At 34.0% G+C, this 19,654-nt stretch overlaps 1 protein-coding gene and 1 long non-coding RNA gene across 2 annotated transcripts; both read right to left on the bottom strand.

Annotated features, from left to right (window-relative positions):
- Positions 1 to 2,106: 2,106 nt before the first annotated feature.
- On the bottom strand, positions 2,107 to 14,731 carry LOC123661223 (transmembrane protease serine 11D-like). The gene is made up of 12 exons (XM_045596209.1): positions 14,585 to 14,731; positions 12,856 to 12,987; positions 12,295 to 12,448; positions 11,763 to 11,861; positions 11,430 to 11,566; positions 10,801 to 10,857; positions 10,358 to 10,474; positions 6,179 to 6,385; positions 4,313 to 4,589; positions 3,914 to 4,009; positions 2,601 to 2,800; positions 2,107 to 2,238 (listed from the first exon to the last, which is right to left on the bottom strand). The coding sequence occupies exons 1-12, from the start codon at positions 14,729 to 14,731 to the stop codon at positions 2,131 to 2,133; spliced, it is 1,731 nt and encodes a 576-aa protein (XP_045452165.1). The 3' UTR covers positions 2,107 to 2,130.
- Positions 14,732 to 14,978: 247 nt separating this feature from the next.
- On the bottom strand, positions 14,979 to 18,303 carry LOC123661145. The gene is made up of 2 exons (XR_006744308.1): positions 18,219 to 18,303; positions 14,979 to 16,461 (listed from the first exon to the last, which is right to left on the bottom strand). It is a non-coding gene; the product is annotated as an uncharacterized LOC123661145 (long non-coding RNA).
- Between the last annotated feature and the right edge of the window lie 1,351 nt (positions 18,304 to 19,654).

The raw sequence follows: 19,654 nt of genomic DNA, 5'->3' as shown, positions 1-19,654 counted from the left end.
ATCCCACCACCGGTCGGCTTTTTAAATTCCAAGGTACTAGTGGAACTGTGTTATCCCTTAGTCGCCTCTTACGATACCCACGGTAAGAGAGGGAGCGGCTATATTCTTTAATGCCGTAACCACACAGCATTTTATAATGAAATCAAGTTAACTATCCTTAACATTTCGCTGACGTAGGTAATATATTTACAAATAAATAAATATGGTGAAACTGTGTTATCATATCTTAATATAATCATTAACGAATGGTGATAAAAAATGTAGGTATTAAGATAAAAGTATAATAAATTTCAAATGAATTTGATTAATTGGTCGATTAAACGATAAATGGATAAAGTTGTTTGTGCCTATCGAGATTTATTATTTAGGGTTCTTTTGCCAAGGGTTTTTATAAAATACTATTATTAAAACTTCTCTATCCAACTGTATTTATATTATCTTTATATTTATAAATTTTTATTATTATTTATAGTACATATAATTATATTAGCTGCCAGACAGACTTCGTTCCGTCAAAATTTAATAATACAATTTTTTTGAATGTTTTTTTTTCTTTTTTAGTCTTAAAACCTGTGGGTCTTAAGGAACATATAAAAAAATAAATTAGCCGAATTGATCTAGCCATTCTCGAGTTATGCGCTTAGCAACATTCATTTTTATTTATATAGATTTTACTAGTGGAGCCGACAAACGTAGTCCTGTCTTACTTAATTATGAAATATGAATATTAAATTCGTACTGGAATAAATGTTCCTATCTATAGTTTATTTACGGCAAACGAACTGTAATTTTCCTCAAAATCAACCTCTCATACCGAAGACTGCTTTTTATTGTTGTTTTTTGAATTTTTGTGCAGTTTGAAAATAAAGACTTATTATTATTACTTTTCAGAACTCTTGTCTGGCACAAGGAGTCATTACGATTTGACCGTGCGTAGTGACCTGATTTAGTATCATTGTGCATTATGGTGTCACAGCTATAAGTCACACCAAGATGATTTAAAGGTTACAGTCATGATGCATCATTTGCAACAAGCAGCCTAGACGCTGATACTGAACTTTGTATTTATTACTTGTATATTTTTATCTTTGGTAATTAATACAGATAGATATCTTTCAAATATTTTAACACCAAGTATTTTTTTCTACCATAAATAAATAGCAATTTTAGGCTAATGAACTGGACTGCTAAAAGGTTAGTCTTTATAACACAGTCAGTTTGTACTCTAAAGGGCCGCTAGAGTAAAGTTTTGGGGTAGTTCTGATTTCTTTCATTCTACACGTGTTCTGGGGTGCTTAATCCAAATCTGAGGTTTACGGATAAAATTTCGAGACGCAATATTGAAAAAATCGCATTAAAGCAAAAAAACTGCTTTTTTTCGGTTTTTTGCCTAAAACTCGAAAACTATTAAATTTCAGTAAATGAGCCGCTGCCTTTTAGAAGGTCCTGGCTGAGGTTCCTATATCCTATTAGACCATATATTATTCCTGCATGCGATGAGCAGTTGTTTAATCAGGGGAAACCGAAATTTCTTAAAGTCCTGCAGAAGAACTGCAAACCTCAACCCGCAAACCTCAGATATGGATTCAGCAACCCAAAATACGTATAGAATGAAAGAAATCAGAACTACACCAAAACTTTTCTAGTAAAAACACAATTTATCTGAATCATTAGCTATATATATACAGCAGAAATAATAGCTTGCCAATTTTTTTACAGGCATATTTGATTTTTTTTACAATAATTGCATAATTTTTTAGATTATTAAAGTTTTTGTGGCGGAACAGCACCTAGCTATACTGTAACTTTTTTTTACCAAATTATTAGGTAGGCAATAAAGCACCACTAATAATAATCAATGCAGGTATATATTGTAAAGGTCGTACATTATGAAAAACCTAGATTTTCAAACAATATTAGTCGCTGGCTAAATTGTATTTATACTTGTGTATTTAATAATACAATTATTAATAATACAAGTTAGTCGACGACCATTTGTCGGTTATAACTACCAGATACACCCTAAACTTATTTAAATAAAACATAAAAAATATATTTGTATAATTCTTTTTTATATTAATTAAAGCTTTAAATAAAAATTTTAGATCAAAATAAGCATTTTAATAAAAGTTAATACATGTGCTGGAAAATGAAGTCGTAGAACGAGGTAACTCTGGCGAAGGCGGAAGGATGGCCACCCTCACAGTTGTTAGCAGCAACAAATGAACTAATACCAATCTGAAAAAAATATACAAATTATTCAATGTGCTACTTACGTACTTACTTTAACCTATATCTTATGCTTACTTATATATCTTACGTACTTAAATAAGTTCATTATTACATATACTAGATTAATAATGAACAGGTCATTTTCATGTTTCGGTTGCCTGTGTAAGTAAACTCTTAGACTCGTAGTTGCACATATATTGCATCCAAAATGGAACGTGCATAAAAAATATATACAATCCAAGATGCACATGCAAATTATGCAATGCTGCAATCGTCAATGCACGAATAAACTCGCGATAGGATACAGAATATTAGCTCTGTTTTAGTTTCTTAAATTCATTTTAATAATAGCTAAAGATATAACTTACCAAAATATTCCGGCCGTTACGGTTGACAACGAGTGGACCACCTGAGTCGCCTCCACAAATACCAACACGTCCGGTGCCGGCTGTACAGAGAGTGCTCTGTTGGACAAAATTGTTGCCGAACACGGCCGCGCACTGTGCCACTGTTATCACTCGCAGGTCGACCTGTCTCGATACAGCATTCGCAGACACACCTACCTGGGCTGCAGAGAAATAAAATAATTTATTTATAGGGGCTATTGGTAGCTGCAGTAAAATTACATTGCGTTGGACAACCCAAACAGTTCTACCTTCGTGGACATTCCCTGCTTAGCTTGTTGGCGATGATATGTTTTAAAGCTAGTCCATTTAAATTCCCTATGATATCCATTTTAAAGCTAAAAGGCAAACGTTGAATTCAAATAAAAGAAAAACGAGCTATCCTCCATTTTTTAATATTAGTAAATTAGTAGTTAGTAGATATTTGTCTGATTTAGCACATAGTAGATAATGATTAGCTGTATACATATTTATTAATTGTTAATTGAACTAATCCATTAAAATGATTAAAATATTGATAACAGAAGACTTGCCATAGAAAATATTCATTGTTATTATTTTATTAGTCCTAATTCCTAGTCCTTTCTGACTGCTGTTTTGTGTTGTAAATATATTTATTACTAGCTGTTGCTGTTGCTGTGTTTTATGTATTTACATGTTTAACGTGATTCTTTAAATTGGCATAACTTTTTTATTCATGAACCGATTGACATGAAATAAACACTAAACGCGCTGGCGGTTGCGGGTTCGATCCCCGCACATGACAAACATTTGTATTGACCATACAGGTGTTTGCCGTGGTCTGGGTGTTTGTGCAGTCCTTATGGGGCTCCCCACCGTGCCTCGGAGAGCATGATAAGCCGTCGGTCTCGGTTGTTATCATCTACACCTGATAGCGATCGTTACTCATAGTAGAGAATATATCCGCCAACCCGCATTGGAGCAGCGTGTTCGATTAAGCACTGATCCTTCCCCAACATGAGGAAAGAGGCCTATTCCCAGTAGTGGGATATTACAAGCTGAAGCGTAAACACTAAATGTTAAGTGAAGCCTCCACCACAATATATTAGTAATAACCACATCTAAATCGGATAAGCTGTTTCTGTGAATAGCGTGCACAAACACACAGACAAAGAGACAAAAATTTTAACCATCATTGTTTTTGGTGCTATTTGCGTTGATAGAGGTCCCAATAATATTTTTTCTCATATATCTTCCATGTACAGATAGCGATCCGTTACAATTTTATTATATGCTTCGATAAAAATTTCAATTACCGTCACTTGTTATTCCAAACCCAACAGCCGTGGCATATTCCCCGACAAAAGTCTCCCACAAATGGTTGAAAGGTAGGTCAATTGGTTGAATTAAATCTGAAAACATTATTTGTAATTAAAGAAAAAATAGTAGAAACATAATTCTGAAGTCCATGTGTAACTTGAATCTATAAAGTAAATGTTATTGTTACACAAAACTAGACATGAAGTTTGTAACTTTTATAGTCAAAATTTACTATAATTATATACGAAAATAAGAAAAATTGGAATATTTAATTTATTACTCATAATTAAAGTTCTAAATTAAATAGATTATGTTCCATAAATAAATAACTATAATAAAGTAAGTAAGAGCTGACTTATCGTAAATGTGTAAAAGCATAATGTACCCAAACTTACTTGTGAGTGTAACACTAAACGGTAAATAGATAACCGCAACGTCATTTCTCAAAAATGTAGGAAACCAATCAGGATGGACTGCGACGTTAGACGTTGCTATTCTAGTGCCTCCGCTGAACAAGAAGTTGGATCCCAGCACTACTGTGAATTCGCTAACAAACAATTGGCCCGGAGCGTCCCAACAATGGGCGGCAGTCACCAGTCGATTCGTGCTAATTAATGATGCGCCACAGGCGGATCTGGCATTGGTGTTAAAGAAGCTGATGACCAAACCAGCCTGTTTAAAAGTTTGTAAATTACTTGATAGGATAGTGTCCTAAAATACTTGTGTCTTTTTTATAATTATGAATATGTGATAAGGGTCACCAAATTAATGTAAACAAGTGCCGTGATGTGTCTTTTTGTTAAAGAGTTTTTACTGCGATAGGGCTCAGCAGGACATATCCTGTTCAAAATCTGGAGCAGCCCAGCTACGTAACAAACTCGACCTTACAGGAGCTCATAGGTAAATAATACTGCTCTCAAGCTGGGTTGTGTTCCTGTGGTGAGTAAAGTGACCAGAGCTTCTGGAGATTAAGGGTAGGGACGGCAACGCGTTTGCGATGTTTCTGATGTTGCAGGTGTGTATAATCTACGGTTATCGCTTATCAGGTGATACGTACACTTATTTGCCGACCTAGTGGCAAAAAAAAGAATGACTGTCTAAGAAGGTCTGACATTGTAGACAAGAACACTGCCTAACGTTGGGCGTGGTATCAATGTTGGCATATATCGTCATAACGTTTTCGTAGCTATTAAATAACTTCTATATTCTTATTTTTATATTATCAGCCCGGCTTCAAGCGGTTGCAATGCCGATACTAAATATAAAATATAAAATATAAAATAAACATTTGCAATGTACGGGCAAAAAATGTGTTTATTTACGACATCACATTAGAAACCTCTTAAACTATCCGTGTTCCTCTCGCTCTATTTATCAAAGAAGGTTTTCTTTAGTAAATAGAGATCATAACGTAACGTTAATATGCGATATCTTAAAATTAGCTTAAATATTACTCAGCGAATACTAATTAATTATCAGCATTCATGATTAAAATTATCATAATATTGCTAGTTGATATGTAAAAAATATGTGCCCGTGACATTTTGCTTTGATTAAACGATTTTTCATTTTTTTTCAAGTTCTGCTTTTGTCTATCGTCATCGTTATGATACTAATATTATCATTAGTAGTTCTGCAACCGAGTTTTACTCGTGCGAAAATACCTACAGAGATAACTTTTTTTACCAATTTTGAAACCTAGCTGCAATAATTGTTCGAGTAAATCCTTATATTGTAAACTAGCTTTCCACTGTTGGATTCACCCGTGTGGCTTATACGATAATGAATATGACGTTTTCTCTCGTTAAAATATAGCCCATATTTTTAGTGTTAACGTAGAATTTCCCAAGTGAACAAATTTTTTAAATAGGCCCAATCGTTTTTGAGTTAATGCATTACAAAAAAAATCAAATTTCCTCTTTATATTTTACTCTAGAATCTGACGAATTAATTTACTCACACAACATATATTGTTCGTTTATAATATAAGTAAATGAGGTAAATACATTTAATGCTTCATTAATATGTCATAACATCAATCTATAGATTATAATTATTTATGCAGATATAAATCTAAAAAATTAAATCAAAATTTACTTTCGAAACATAAATGTATTATATAATATAATGTACGAAGTTAGTGTAAAGTTACGTTACATGCAAATGAAGATTCTGCAGAAGAACAAACAAACAACTGGATTTAAAAAAATTATAAAAATTTGATCTTACATCAAATTAATGGTCATAATTATATAATTTACCATATAAGGGTGCGCACTAGGTTGCGCTATAACGCCACCAATAATTCGGTCTTCATCATTTGCTATGTTCGCTAAGATCTTGTCTTCGGCTTCCTTTATCCTGGTCGCTGCTGGGATACCGATGGCCTCGTGGTAATTAATTTGCACCTCAACAGTGGCCGAAGCCACTGCCACCAAACTAAGTCCAAAAATTATGAAACTACGCATTTTTTACCAACGCACCAGCAGTACAACAAATATTTTTTTATACATTTATATAGGTACATCTTATCGATGTATCGTATCAGAAATCAGTGATATGTGATTTAATCCAGGATAATTATTATTCATTATTAATTTTATAAATGATAAGCGATTACGTTTGTTTATCTATAATTTACTATACAAGACATCGCTTGCGGTTTCACCTAAGTTTACATTTATGAGTACTATTCCGCTACAACGAATCTCATCTAGTATCCCCTCCATTTCATTTAGTATCCAATGCTATCCCCCTACTAATATTATAAATGTAAATGTAAGTTTGTTTGTTACGCTTTCACGCGAAACCTACTTAACCGATCATCATAAAACTTTGTATACATATTATTGGAGGAATTAGAAGTAACATAGGAAAGATAAAATCTGTCTCTAATACTTATTTAATAGCTTTCAATGCGGGTGAAGCTGCAGGTAAAAGCTAGTTCCTAAATAATTTAGTCTCCTTATATCAAAATTCATTAAGTAGCCAGTATTTCGACAAGATCAAAATAGCATTAATATTCAGATAAAGTGTCATTATCAAAAGTTTGATAGTAAGATACGTTTACTAAACATCTTTTGTAAATCCTGGGATGTACGAATGTAAGTAAGTGTAAGTGAGTAAAGAATATTGTCTCTTGTATTTTTTTTACAAAGTTATGAATACAAGCCCACATGTCGTCTTTGTTTTGCCGTGGCTCTGATAAAACGTTAAATTTGCAATGTAGGAATACATATTGGTTACATAATGATGGTTCCGTAACAAAAGTTAAATAACAAAGCAAAATACGCAATTTTTAACATACTTGTTACAGAAAATCATTAACGAAATAAAAACAGAATGTGGATATCAAAATATTTTGAATTACGTATTCTTATGATATTGACGAGGATCAACTGCTTTGATATTAACCGAAATTGTACGTTTTCTTATGCAAAAATTGTACTGAATAAGTTATATAATAAGTGAACTAATACAGTATAAAAATAAAATTGAAATATTTTGAAAACAACTTCTATTAATAAAATTAGAATTTCATAATATTCTTCTCCTATACGGAGAATGGGCCTTTTGTTCAATAGCGGTGTATTTCAAAATTAGTTTAGTAGTTTTAAAAATTATTCCCTACAAACCTGCAAGTAAACTGAAAACTTTCTACTTTATATTATTAGTAATTTTGTGTATATACCGTATGTAAAATATGAAATTTATTTATTCTTATCAAATTTGTAATCAATCACATGAACTTGATAACATTGATGCATATCCTGAATTAACGAAAGTCTCGTGTTTTTAAATCATGCGTCAATAAACATCAACAAAACATCACATTTAATCGATAATTGTGTTTGCTCGCAAACGAAAAAAAAACCGACTTCAATTACATCGACGAGTAATACAACGTAGATCGACGAAAAAAATAGTCAAGTAACTACGCGTTATAAAAGATTACTTAAAAAGTAGATAACAGATCTCGATAAAATTTAAATGTGACCACATGATAAACATCCGCTTTCGATAAAATTAAAAATTATCAAAATCGGTACACCCAGTAAAAAGTTATTGCGGATTTTCGAGAGTTTCCCCTCGATTTCTCTGGGATCCCATCATCAAATCCTGGTTTCCTTATCATGGTACCAAACTAGGGATATCTCCTTTCCAACAAAAAACGAAATATCAAAATCGGTACATCCAGTAGAAAGTGATGCGGTATAATACAACGTAGGTCGACGAAAAAAGCGTCAAGTAAAAACGCATTATTAGATATAACTCGAAAACTAGTAGTTAGATCTCAAATAAATTTAAATGGGTGGTCCCATTGGCACACACCACCTTTCGATTAAAAAAAAATTTGTCGAAATCGGTCCACCCGGTCAAAAGTTCTGATGTAACATACATAAAAAAAAAATAAAAAAAAATACAGTCGAATTGAGAACCTCCTCCTTTTTTGGAATTCGGTTAAAAAAAGAACATGTAATCGAACGAATTACTGAAGAGTAGTTGTGTGATGATCTAACATAGCTCCTTATCAGAGTTGGGTTTAGACGACTGGAGGCCTCAGGTCAACAAAGGAGTGGAGGCCCCTTGGCCCAAAATTATTTTCCAATAAAATGGACAATTTTTTAGGAGGTAAAACGCGAAACCCTTCTATGAAAATATGAAATATGAAAGAAAAAGTTGTTTACTAGTATTTAAGTAATAGTCTGAATTTCCGAAGTCTCAATTGTTGGGGCCCCTCTTTTATGGCCATGGGGCTGTAGTCCCGGTTGCCCTCCCGTAAATCTAGCCCTGTTCCTAATGTTAGGTAAGTCTGAAACGTATTAGATATTTAGGGCCTGTTTCATTAGTTATGGGTAACACTATTGACATAATTATGACGATACAAATACACTTGGGAGGTAGAATAGGCCAGTAGAACCTATTCTCTCATTAATTGAATTGGTAAAATTTGCTTATTACGTTTCCCACAGACACTTTTAATTATATTTATAGTTTTTATTATATACTTAGTTTTATCATCAGAATTTTAAATTTTATCTTTGATATATTTTGATTTAGGAGATAATAAAATAAAATATACAGAACAATAAACATAAATAAAAAAAATAGATATTTGTCGATGTCTAGACTTTTCGGTTTGTATTATGTGTATGGTATATACGGACCCAGATTTTTTTATCATACTTGGGGCTGTTAAACGCGAAGTTTGACAGTAAGTTTAAAACAAACCATAAATATTGTACGACTGGCAGCTAGTATGAGCACATTGTTTCTCGGTAGGTACAAACTGAGATTTAAAACACGTTTTGATTGAACAATTTTTACTGATAAAGCCATTAACTACAGAAGGTTGATATTATTATGATAAAAATATTGTCTGTATATAAGCTCATTTAGATTGACGATTATGTATAAAATTACAATTTATAAATATCAATAACATAAAAGTTAAATAAATATATCATATAATAATTGAAGTGTTTATTAACTGAGCGTATAAAATGACAAAAACATCTTATGTCTAGCTTACAATCAAAATGACTTTAATTTCAACAAATCGAATCTAATGTTCATATGAACAGAATACAGAAATGTATTCTGCATTTACAAGATTCAAATAACGTTGTCTTGAAGATTCTTATCGTGGATTCATATTAATGGTAACCATGATGCAAGTTTTTCAACTTTAGTCTTTTTTTATATTGTCTGAAAATTATTTGATTGACTTTTTAAAGTATGTATTATATTTGAACCCATTAAAAGCTCATTAGTGCCTATTGGCCTTGACTGTTCTGTCGACATTTTTTCGCTTTTTCCTACCCTTCAGCCGAGTGTAATTGGACATGGTCAGACAGATACACTAAGAAATTTAAGCCGTCGAAAAAAAGTTTAATTTGATCAAGTAAATAAAATGTTTTCCTTCGTTTTGTTGTCAAGTAATTCTATTTTTTAACAGGGATATGATACTTTTAGATCACATTGATATACAAAAAAAAACGGATCACATTCTCGCATGAATTTTAAACGGATAGCTTGCTACAAATTATAGATAAGATAAAAATATTTATACCTAAATACAGTAATCTAGCAGATAATATACAATAAAATAATCGGTGGCGGGTGTACCAGTAGGCTGAGTGGGCTGGAGCGTAGGATGGCTAATTTTGGGGGGCGGCAAATTTTGCCTAGATTTTATTTTTGAAACATTCGTATATAAAAAAAGGTCAGCTGAAATATATTTTCTCTTGATTCTGAGTATATAATAAGAATAGGAATAGGTGGTGGTGGCGTATTTGTAAATCTGCCACTGAAAATAATGACAAAATAAAAATTAATTAAATTAAATCATTAATTCATCATATATTAAAGTTACATTAGCCGTCGTTCTTTATAAAATTGAATTTTGAATTGCGTGAGCTCCTATCAAGTGTTAGTTAATCGAGAACAATCCCTGTGACGTCTTGGATCCAGTCCAAGTGGAGCTGCACGCGAGTAAACACGGACGGCAGGTTGTTATTACATCCACTTGATGATACAAATGTTGCTACACCCACCTGCGAAAAATATTTAATAATTACTATACCTTATTTTTCTTTTTTTAGTATAGATATCTGTAAGTTAACTTAACTGATTTTATCTAAATTTACACAAGTGGAGCAGCAGTTATTAAATAATGTAAGTAAGGGTAAAAAGGCGTAGGTCGGTTAGTGCACGGTGTCGGTACATCACCACACTTTACATATTGGTTTTATTTTATTATTGTTAGAGTGGTTAGTGGGACTTAGATTATAAATACTACTTACAAAATTAACGTTTATCTGGTAGAGTCTAATAATTACTCATTATACGATAACAGATCCAAGAAATTTTAAGAACTTACCAATATTGTCTCTTGCGTTGCAGTTGAAAATATCGTCATAGGCCCGCCATTGTCACCCTGCACAAAACATAATTATCTTACTTTATTGTTATTTGAGTACTAACTTGCCAGAGTAACAACGAGCTCGCATTGTATTTGATTTGCCTAAAAACTATGTCACGCTTTACAATCTTTTTTTTTTTCATTTTATCCTTAAAATGTAAATTGTTTTAAATGTTAATTATGTTAAAAAATTCCTGGTTTGGAATGAATCAACGTTAGTATATGTCCCATATACAACACTGAACACTAAATGTAGCATCATATTACAAAACACAATTTTCAATTACTGTTGATGCTGTAACATTAAAGAAAATTTTTATATTTTGGTGTAGTGATTTTTCATATGATTCTAGATCGGCAAACAAGCGTACAGCTCACCTGGTAAGCGATTACCGTAGCTTATAGACGTCTACAACACCAAATGCATTGCAAACGCGTTGCCGACCCTATCCCCAGTTACACCGAAGAGCTTTGGTATTTTGATGATACGGTTTCCTTTTACAATATTTATATGTTACATTTATATTGTGTTCCGAAAACCGAACATAGACTTTCTTAATAACTTTTATAAATTGTACTCAACTTACCTTACAAGTACCAGAAGATGTACTGAACCCACATATAACGTTAGGTGGCAAATTGTTGAAGTAAGTAGTATTGCAAAGAGGGTCGGTTATCACTGTCATCAACAGTTCTCGAAGAGTCGGTGATACAAATGTGACCCCTGGAAGAAACAAAGTGTGTATGTTATAGTGAAAACTAATTTCATTTATTATTATTATTTTTTCTTTCCGTTTTACGCGAAATAAGAACAAAGCCGGCTTTTTGGTCTATGCTTTTCCTTTAAGGACTAACGTTTCTACTTAACAATAGAACATTTTTTATTTCTTAATTACGATTAAATAAAATAGTAATCTTACCGTCGGTTGCAATTCCCCACCCAGATATGATAGCGCCGAGACCAGCAAAGTTGGATGCAACCATGTCTAGATACGGCAAGCGGACGATACCAATTGTTTCTGAGGAATTTTTTTAATATATTGCTTTAATCCAGTCATAATAAATTAACTGAAATAATGTAATTTTTTTCATAACATCGTAAATATATATATATATTGACCCATTGGCGCAGTGCTCTGCTTTCTGGTCCGAGGGTGGTGGGTTTGATTCCCGCTCCGAGTCTGAGATATATACACGTTACATTTCTACTAATACATGTACAATTAATATTTATAGTACGGATGTACGCACGATTAATATATATAGTATGTAAATTTTTAATAGGTACTATAATTTTAGTAGGTACAATAATGTTTTTAATCAACGATTTTTCAAGACGATTGTTCAAACGAATTTCATGTTAAATTTTAGGACACGGTTTATAAACAACTATAAAATATGACAAACAAGTAGAAAAAGTAATTAAGAAGCGGAATAGTACAAGCTAAGTACCGGAACTTTGCACCACATTCGCCAATCTTAACAGGGCGAGATCGTTAGCGAAAGTGCTCGAGTCCCAATTCGGATGTACGATGATTTCATCAATGGTGATCATACGACGCCCGTTTTCATAACGATCGTACAGGGAGTAGGCTCCTAGCACAGCCTTTAAAAAATAATAAGTTTACATTTTGATTGTTTGATTTTTAATAAAATTAATTAAAATTAAAAAGTAACTAAGCTTTTTAATTTAATTTAGATTGTTTGCAGTTGTTATTAAGTTAGCTTTAGATTTTGATTATGAAAATATTTTATATATTATCATTCCTTTAACATATCTACATATATATAATCACCAATAGAGTAATCAAGATAAAGGAGCGTTAGACACAAAAAAAAACATTAAAATATTTAAAAAGTGTTACGCTTCTTTCATTCAGTTTAAAACAATACATTAATAGGTATATTATTCATAAATTTCCAAATAATAGGCTGATTCATTATGTGTACCTATTAAAAAAACCAATAAACTTAAAATAAAATGTTAAAATCCAGAAATGTTTGAGACCTAACCTGCGCATGTGTCACTTCGTCTTCTCCGTGGAAGCAGCAGTGCGCGGCGGTCAGGATCCACTGCTGGTGTATTAGAGACCCGCCGCAAAATCCTATTTCACCTAACGCGCCCACGCGTAGATATAGAGCTACCTGATTTATGAAATTATATTTAAAGTAGTTTTTTTTTTAACAGGGGACAAACGAGCGGACGGAGCCATCTGATGTTAAACGGCTACCTTTGCCCATGGACATCTGCAACATTAGAAGAGTAGTGGGTGCGTTGCTAGTCTTTAGGGAAAATATGTCTATAGGTACACTCAATGCTTAAAAACCGCCAAACTAGAGTGCTCGGGTAAGTAATTCCAGTTTTTTTGCAGCGAATTCGGCCCCGGAATTGGACCTCGTTTGTAATCTCTACCCCTAGGGTCCCAATACTTGTATTGATGTTTACTCTGGAAACTCGACACTAATATAAAGGGGTTTGTTATGGGTAAACGCACATATGCTGTGTGGCCACGGCATTAAAGAATATAGCCACCCTCTCTCTTCCCGTGGGTGTCGTGAGAGGCGACTAAGGGATAACACAGTTCCCCTACCACTTTGGAACTTATGAAGCCGACCGATAGCGGGATAACCAACTGCTGGCTTTGAAATACTTAGGCCGAAGACGGGTCTTCGGTGCGACAAAGTCAGCCCTACGGTCACCAAACCACCTGCCATAGTAGATAGTTAACTTGTGAATTGTTTAGGGGTCGTCCATAAAGTATGTTCGCAAATAATCATCCGCAATAAAATTAATTCGTCATTTTTTTTTCATGGCAATGGAGTCTTTCAGGTGTACTTAAACCTATTTGTTTTTGTATACCTACATTTAATTTTATTTATGTATTTTTATTTATTTATTTATATACAGAAATGTATTCGTATCCGTGGACACAATTACATTATGATGTACTTATGTCGGATGTTATTCAGACATGACAGCCATCGCTTGTATTTATGACAGATATAAATCAGTTCTTGGTGAATTATTATGCGAAAATGACACTATCCGATTGCACAAGCTATCTGAATTTTTATTGGAAATAAAAATAGTTGGAAAACTGAGAGAATAGGTATATAAAATGCCACCGCTGAAAAAGCAGATACCTAAGTACTTTTATTTGGTAGAAGAGTAAATAAAGGAAACTGTATTTAATAATTAAATATTTTTCAGTTTGCTTGTCTTCAACGATTCACTTAAATTAATTAAACTACTTTATTTACTAATAAGTTATTTACCTATAAGTTTAAGCTTAAAACACAAAATGGAGCCTCTCACCGAATAAGACAATATAGAGTATTAAAATCGATCGCGGTTTAACATTTGGTTTGGTCAAAGTTAGGAATTGTGAAGATAGTCGATTCAATTCAAAGTTAAGCCAACTTTTTGCCCCCTTAGCTGGCTGGTTTATGTGGGCCTTGATCCCGCCTAAATTCCCATTAAACTTTATACTATTTTGTTTTTTGTACAAATAAGTTTAAAAAATGTGTCTACATTTAACTTTAATCAGATAATTAAGAACAAGAAATTATTTATAACTATCATTTTAACGTCAATTAAACTAACAGAATTTTACCTTGTTACATCTAACAAGTACTACATACTAAAATTATTACAATTTCCTCTCAAACCTATTTTATTTCCACGCGTGTTTATAGTACTTAATTTAAATTCATTTTTATGCTAAAGTACAAACCAGCATACTTGAAATGGCCTAGAATTGCGCTGACTCATATCGCCTCCCAGAATCCTTTCATTTGCTTGTCTGTCACAGGGTTCATGGATACAAGCTCTCGAAGCATTTATTAAAAACAAAAGTGCAACATTAACTAATACAGTACATTTACACATTTTTGAGAAATTATATTTAATAAAAAATATTATTAACAGTTTCTAATGTTGACTACTATAAACTACATTCGGTGCGTCACTGTGAAATTAGGATGAGAAACTATTTATCTTGAAGTTTGACGAATTTATCTTTTATCATCAGAAGGAATGTGATATCTTGTCGTTACAACGTTTCAAGTATCCGGATAACTGTACTTTAATTTCAGTATTGTGTACGGGGGAATAGGTTAAAATTTAAAATACAGTATTATTTGAAAACATTATTTATTATATTTTCCTCAAAAAAGTAAAATTTTGAAATAATATATTTAAACATAGTTATACATGCGGTAGTGTGACAGGAGGCGCAGGCGCAGAATTACATATTCGACACTCACACCCACACACGCGCAGTCTATACAATAATTATAAACTAAGACAAAAATAAAAACAGAACTAAAAATGTGTGATCGTAATAATCTTATCTAATAATGGTGAAATTCAAACGTAGGTACGAATAAGTAAATTATTAAATTTGTGAAATGTTGGCAGTAAAATAATTATTAGATAAAAAATATAATAATATAAAGACATTATCTCTTTAAAAGCACGATATGAGGCATAAAGCATACTTACAACTCTCTTTATCATAAAGATACACTTCAATATCGCTGTCCGCGGTACGCACCGTACCCGCTACCACCTAGACTACGCACTTCTTAACATTACCAAGGATCTATCAAGAAATATCTGATATAAATTTAAACTTTTAAAAAGCGGCACTTGTTGGCCGACAGCGACGTCGAAGTTCGTACGAAGACACTTCACAATGGAAATTAATTCTATTCAATTACGTAGCGCGTCGCGCGAGGAGACGACATCGGCTCCGGCGCGACCAAGTCAATCAATAAAACGACATCCAGTGGATAAATTAACTATAGGTTGTAAATGCGGTTACAATCATATCTATATATATCTCGTCTATTATCAAATGCGATTAGAATTCCGTCTCGATCTCTGCTTGGTCGTCGTCAGTAGTATAATAAAACATCTAGGATACTTTACTTCTCGGTTCGATCGAACATCATACATTTCTAGTTCAAACGAATTTACACTATAATTTATCAGTTACATATATGATATACGTATATAAATAAATAATATATATTTTTCCATCTGAATTAAACACTAAAAAATCCTCTATTCATAAATAGCGTCGCATTTAGAATTTCATAAAACGTTTTAAATTTATAATCGTTTCAAGATACAACAATTACACGTCGGGGTGGGATCGTATCATACTCGGATAAAACATCTTCACTCGCTGGGGGACGAGTGATAAATACGACATCAGACGAAGGCGAACAATTCAACACTCAAATATCGAACAGTCTTAAATAACGTTTTTTGTACGCAACAAAATAATAACAAACAGTTGACAGTCGTCAGTGCGGCCGCTCGACACAATTTCGTCATTAGCAAAGCTTACGGCAGCAAGCATCGTGAGAAATATGCGGCGTCCGGGGGACCGGCCTGGGGGCTCGGGCGCGCGTCGCGTGTCACGAGCACGTGTCGCGTGTCACGAGCACGTGTCGCGTGTCACGAGCACGTGTCGCGTGTCACGAGCACGTGTCGCGTGTCGCGGGCACGTATCGCGAACACGTAGCGCGCTGGTCGCGGACGCGGCGTGCGTAATGAGAAACGTGATGCGGGCGTTACGAGCGGCTGTCCGAGGCTTCCTCGCCGCTTAGCTATGGAACAAACGGTTGACATTAATACCTTCATATAGAAAACGGAGGTGATAAAATGTTAGTAGTTACATATATATGTATATGTATGTATATTCGAAAAAAAAGCAGTTTAACGTGCAATTTGTTAGAAGTGGCCATCTTTGAGAATCATAATCATAACTAATAATAAAATTGTATTCTTCAAGCATTTTTTAAATGAAATCTACTTAATATTTTAATTGGTCACGCAATATATAAGCGGATATAACAATTATGTACAGATAGATCAAATAGAAACACTTCTAAATGTCATAATAACGTCATATTTTTAGCACTCTATCGTATACACATTGTTTCTAGAAAACACACCGCGCCCACTGTTATTGATAGTCGCATTCATTATTTCCCATATAAAGTATAAAACTGTGATAAATTAAATTTTTAGAATGTATACTTTAGGAGTATTTTAAGTTGAAATTATAAAGTTTTAAATGGGAGATAATAAAATAATGTCCAAGAACCAGACAAACAAAAACCTTTGAACACTTAAATATCACTTCGGTCGCGCTTGTTGCGATACGATCAAGAAAAGCTGAAGCTTGTGAAGAGGAATGAAATTTGAAGGTAAATTAACGTTTAAAAAGTTTCTTCCATATTCGTTTTAGAATAATTTCGTTATACCTATGATCGTAATAATGTATGGTCCATGCCTAGATATATTAACCTTTTTATTACACTTAATTAAAAGGTTAAATTTTATGTAGCAAAAGTTTAAGGATATAATTCTTAATATTTGCGCGATAAGTTGTAATTTAAAATTTATATTTTGCATGACTTGCATCATAATATAACAGAAGCTAAAATTAAAAATATAATAGTTCATCATTACCTTTTAATTAAAGTACACAATACACGATAATTATTTTGTTATCTAAAATTATCTGATATAAAACGATTAGCGAAAAATAAAGTAGATGTATATCTTTGAACGTTCTAAGAATAGTTATGTATTACATACATTGCAAAAGTTTCCATTAGTCATAACGAAATTATTTTAAAACCTACAATATTACTTGAAATTTATAAATAATATTGTAAGATGTTAAAAAACCGAAATAATCGTTTTAAGATTAAAATAGATACCAAGCCTATTGTGCATTCAGAAAATCGACTTCGAATTATACAACTTTCAATTACAATTACTTTTTATTTTTTGTGGACTTAACATTAAATTAATGGAGCGAATCTCCAAGGTTCACAAAATATTTTATACATTGCACAATAACGTCAGTCTCTCTCAAAGCCTCGTGTAAAAGCGTGTGCGACAGAGAGTTTAAGAGCGTGCGACAAGTTAAGGCCCGATCCACATTATACTACTGATCTCAGTTCGTTCTCGGACCGATCTCGACCCGGTAAAATATTGTTAAACAAGAAACAATTATTGTATTCATAATTTCATAATATTCTTTACAGCCAAGTTCCGATCGAATCACACTCCAGCATTAATACATCTATTGTTTCGCGTGTAACAATATTTTACCAGATCGAGATCGAACCAATAACGAACCGAGATCGACACTGTTATGTGGATCGAGCCTAAATAGGTTCGTCGCTCTCGATACTCGGCGACGAATGAGAACGTGCGCGGCGGAGAGTGTCAGATCGTGTGAGTGGTGCAGAGGCGAGCGCGACGCAGCGGATGGGGGGGGGGGGCGGTAGTTACTCGGTAGGCCGGCGCATGCTAGGGCGAGTATAGGTAGGAGAGGGCGCGCACTGACTTCTTCTTGAGCGTGAAGAAGGAGCGGCGCTTGGGCTCGCCGGCGGGGTGCGCGGGCAGCGTGTGCGAGCGCGGCGCGGGCGCCTGGGCGCGCGCGCGCAGCGCCTCCAGCCACGCGCCCATGTCGGCCTCGTCGTGCGCCTGCAGCAGGAACTCCGCGCCGCTGCTCAGTCTGGGGGCAAGCCGTTACGTACACTTTTACATTTCTTCATGTACTCATTCAAATTTAATTCATATGTTTTTTGCTATAAATTTTTTGTATTATTTCATTCTCAACTGTAGTTTACATTGAAAGGTACAAATTAACTACTATCAATTATATAAACATGGAAATTAATACTAATATTTGATCATACAAAATTTTTTTATTCATACTCGATCCGAAAACTAATTAAACTTAAATAAAACATCATCATTACAGCCTATACAGTCCACTGCTGGACATAGGCCTCCACAAGTTTACGCCAAAAATAACGTGAACTCATGTGTTTTGCCCATAGTCACCACGCTGGGCAGGCGGGTTGGTGACCGCAGGGCTGGCTTTGTCGCACCGAAGACGCTGCTGCCCGTCTTCGGCCTGTGTATTTCAAAGCCAGCAGTTGGATGGTTATCCCGCCACCGGTCGGCTTTTTAAGTTCCAAGGTGGTAGCTGTGGAACCGTGTTATCCCTTAGTTGCCTCTTACGACACCCACGGGAAGAAGGGGGTGGTTATATTCTTTAGTACCGTAGCCACACAGTACAAATAAAACATATCATACAAAATTACCATAGCCTGTAAAACATACTCACAAATAAGAAATTAGTTCCTAAAACGGAACACGTGCTTCCCTTTCATAAAAAGTACATTATACATAAGAAGTTATACCATAGAGTAAAATATCAAACGAAAAAAACAAGTACCTGAGACGGAACACGTGCTTCTTCTTGGTGTAGTTGGCAGCGACCTCTACAACGGCTCCATTCAGGTCTAGCGGCGGTTCTCCACGCCAGTGTTGTTCGGGCGCCGCCTTGTACGCCTTCTGGTCTTTGTAGAACGACATGCGCCCGTCCTTCGCGACTACGTACACTTTGTCCCACGATCTAAACAAGGAAGGCATTTTAGTTGATACATTGTCGAGATACAACTTATTTGCCTTTTTGGTCGAGAAGTTGGTGTAACCTACTTTTTGATTGAGAAAGAATGCCCTTCAGTTATAGTGCGTTCAACGAGCCGACCCAATGTAAACAAACCAAATGCGAGGTCATTCAACTATGCAGGGTTTTGTAACCTTGCAGGGTTTTTTTTAAATGTAAAATTTACGTAAATATTTATATTTTGTAATTACTGAATTAAATATAATTATGTATTTAAGATTTGATACTTCTTAAATAATAATTATCGAAATATAAAAATCAACCGAGCGCTTCAGGACACGAAATGAAATAAAAATAAATAA

Source organism: Melitaea cinxia, chromosome 16 (assembly GCF_905220565.1).
Source record: "Melitaea cinxia chromosome 16, ilMelCinx1.1, whole genome shotgun sequence".
Lineage (NCBI taxonomy): Eukaryota > Metazoa > Arthropoda > Insecta > Lepidoptera > Nymphalidae > Melitaea > Melitaea cinxia.
The sequence above is the reverse complement of the archived record's forward strand: the minus strand, read 5'-3'. Positions and strand labels throughout refer to the sequence as shown.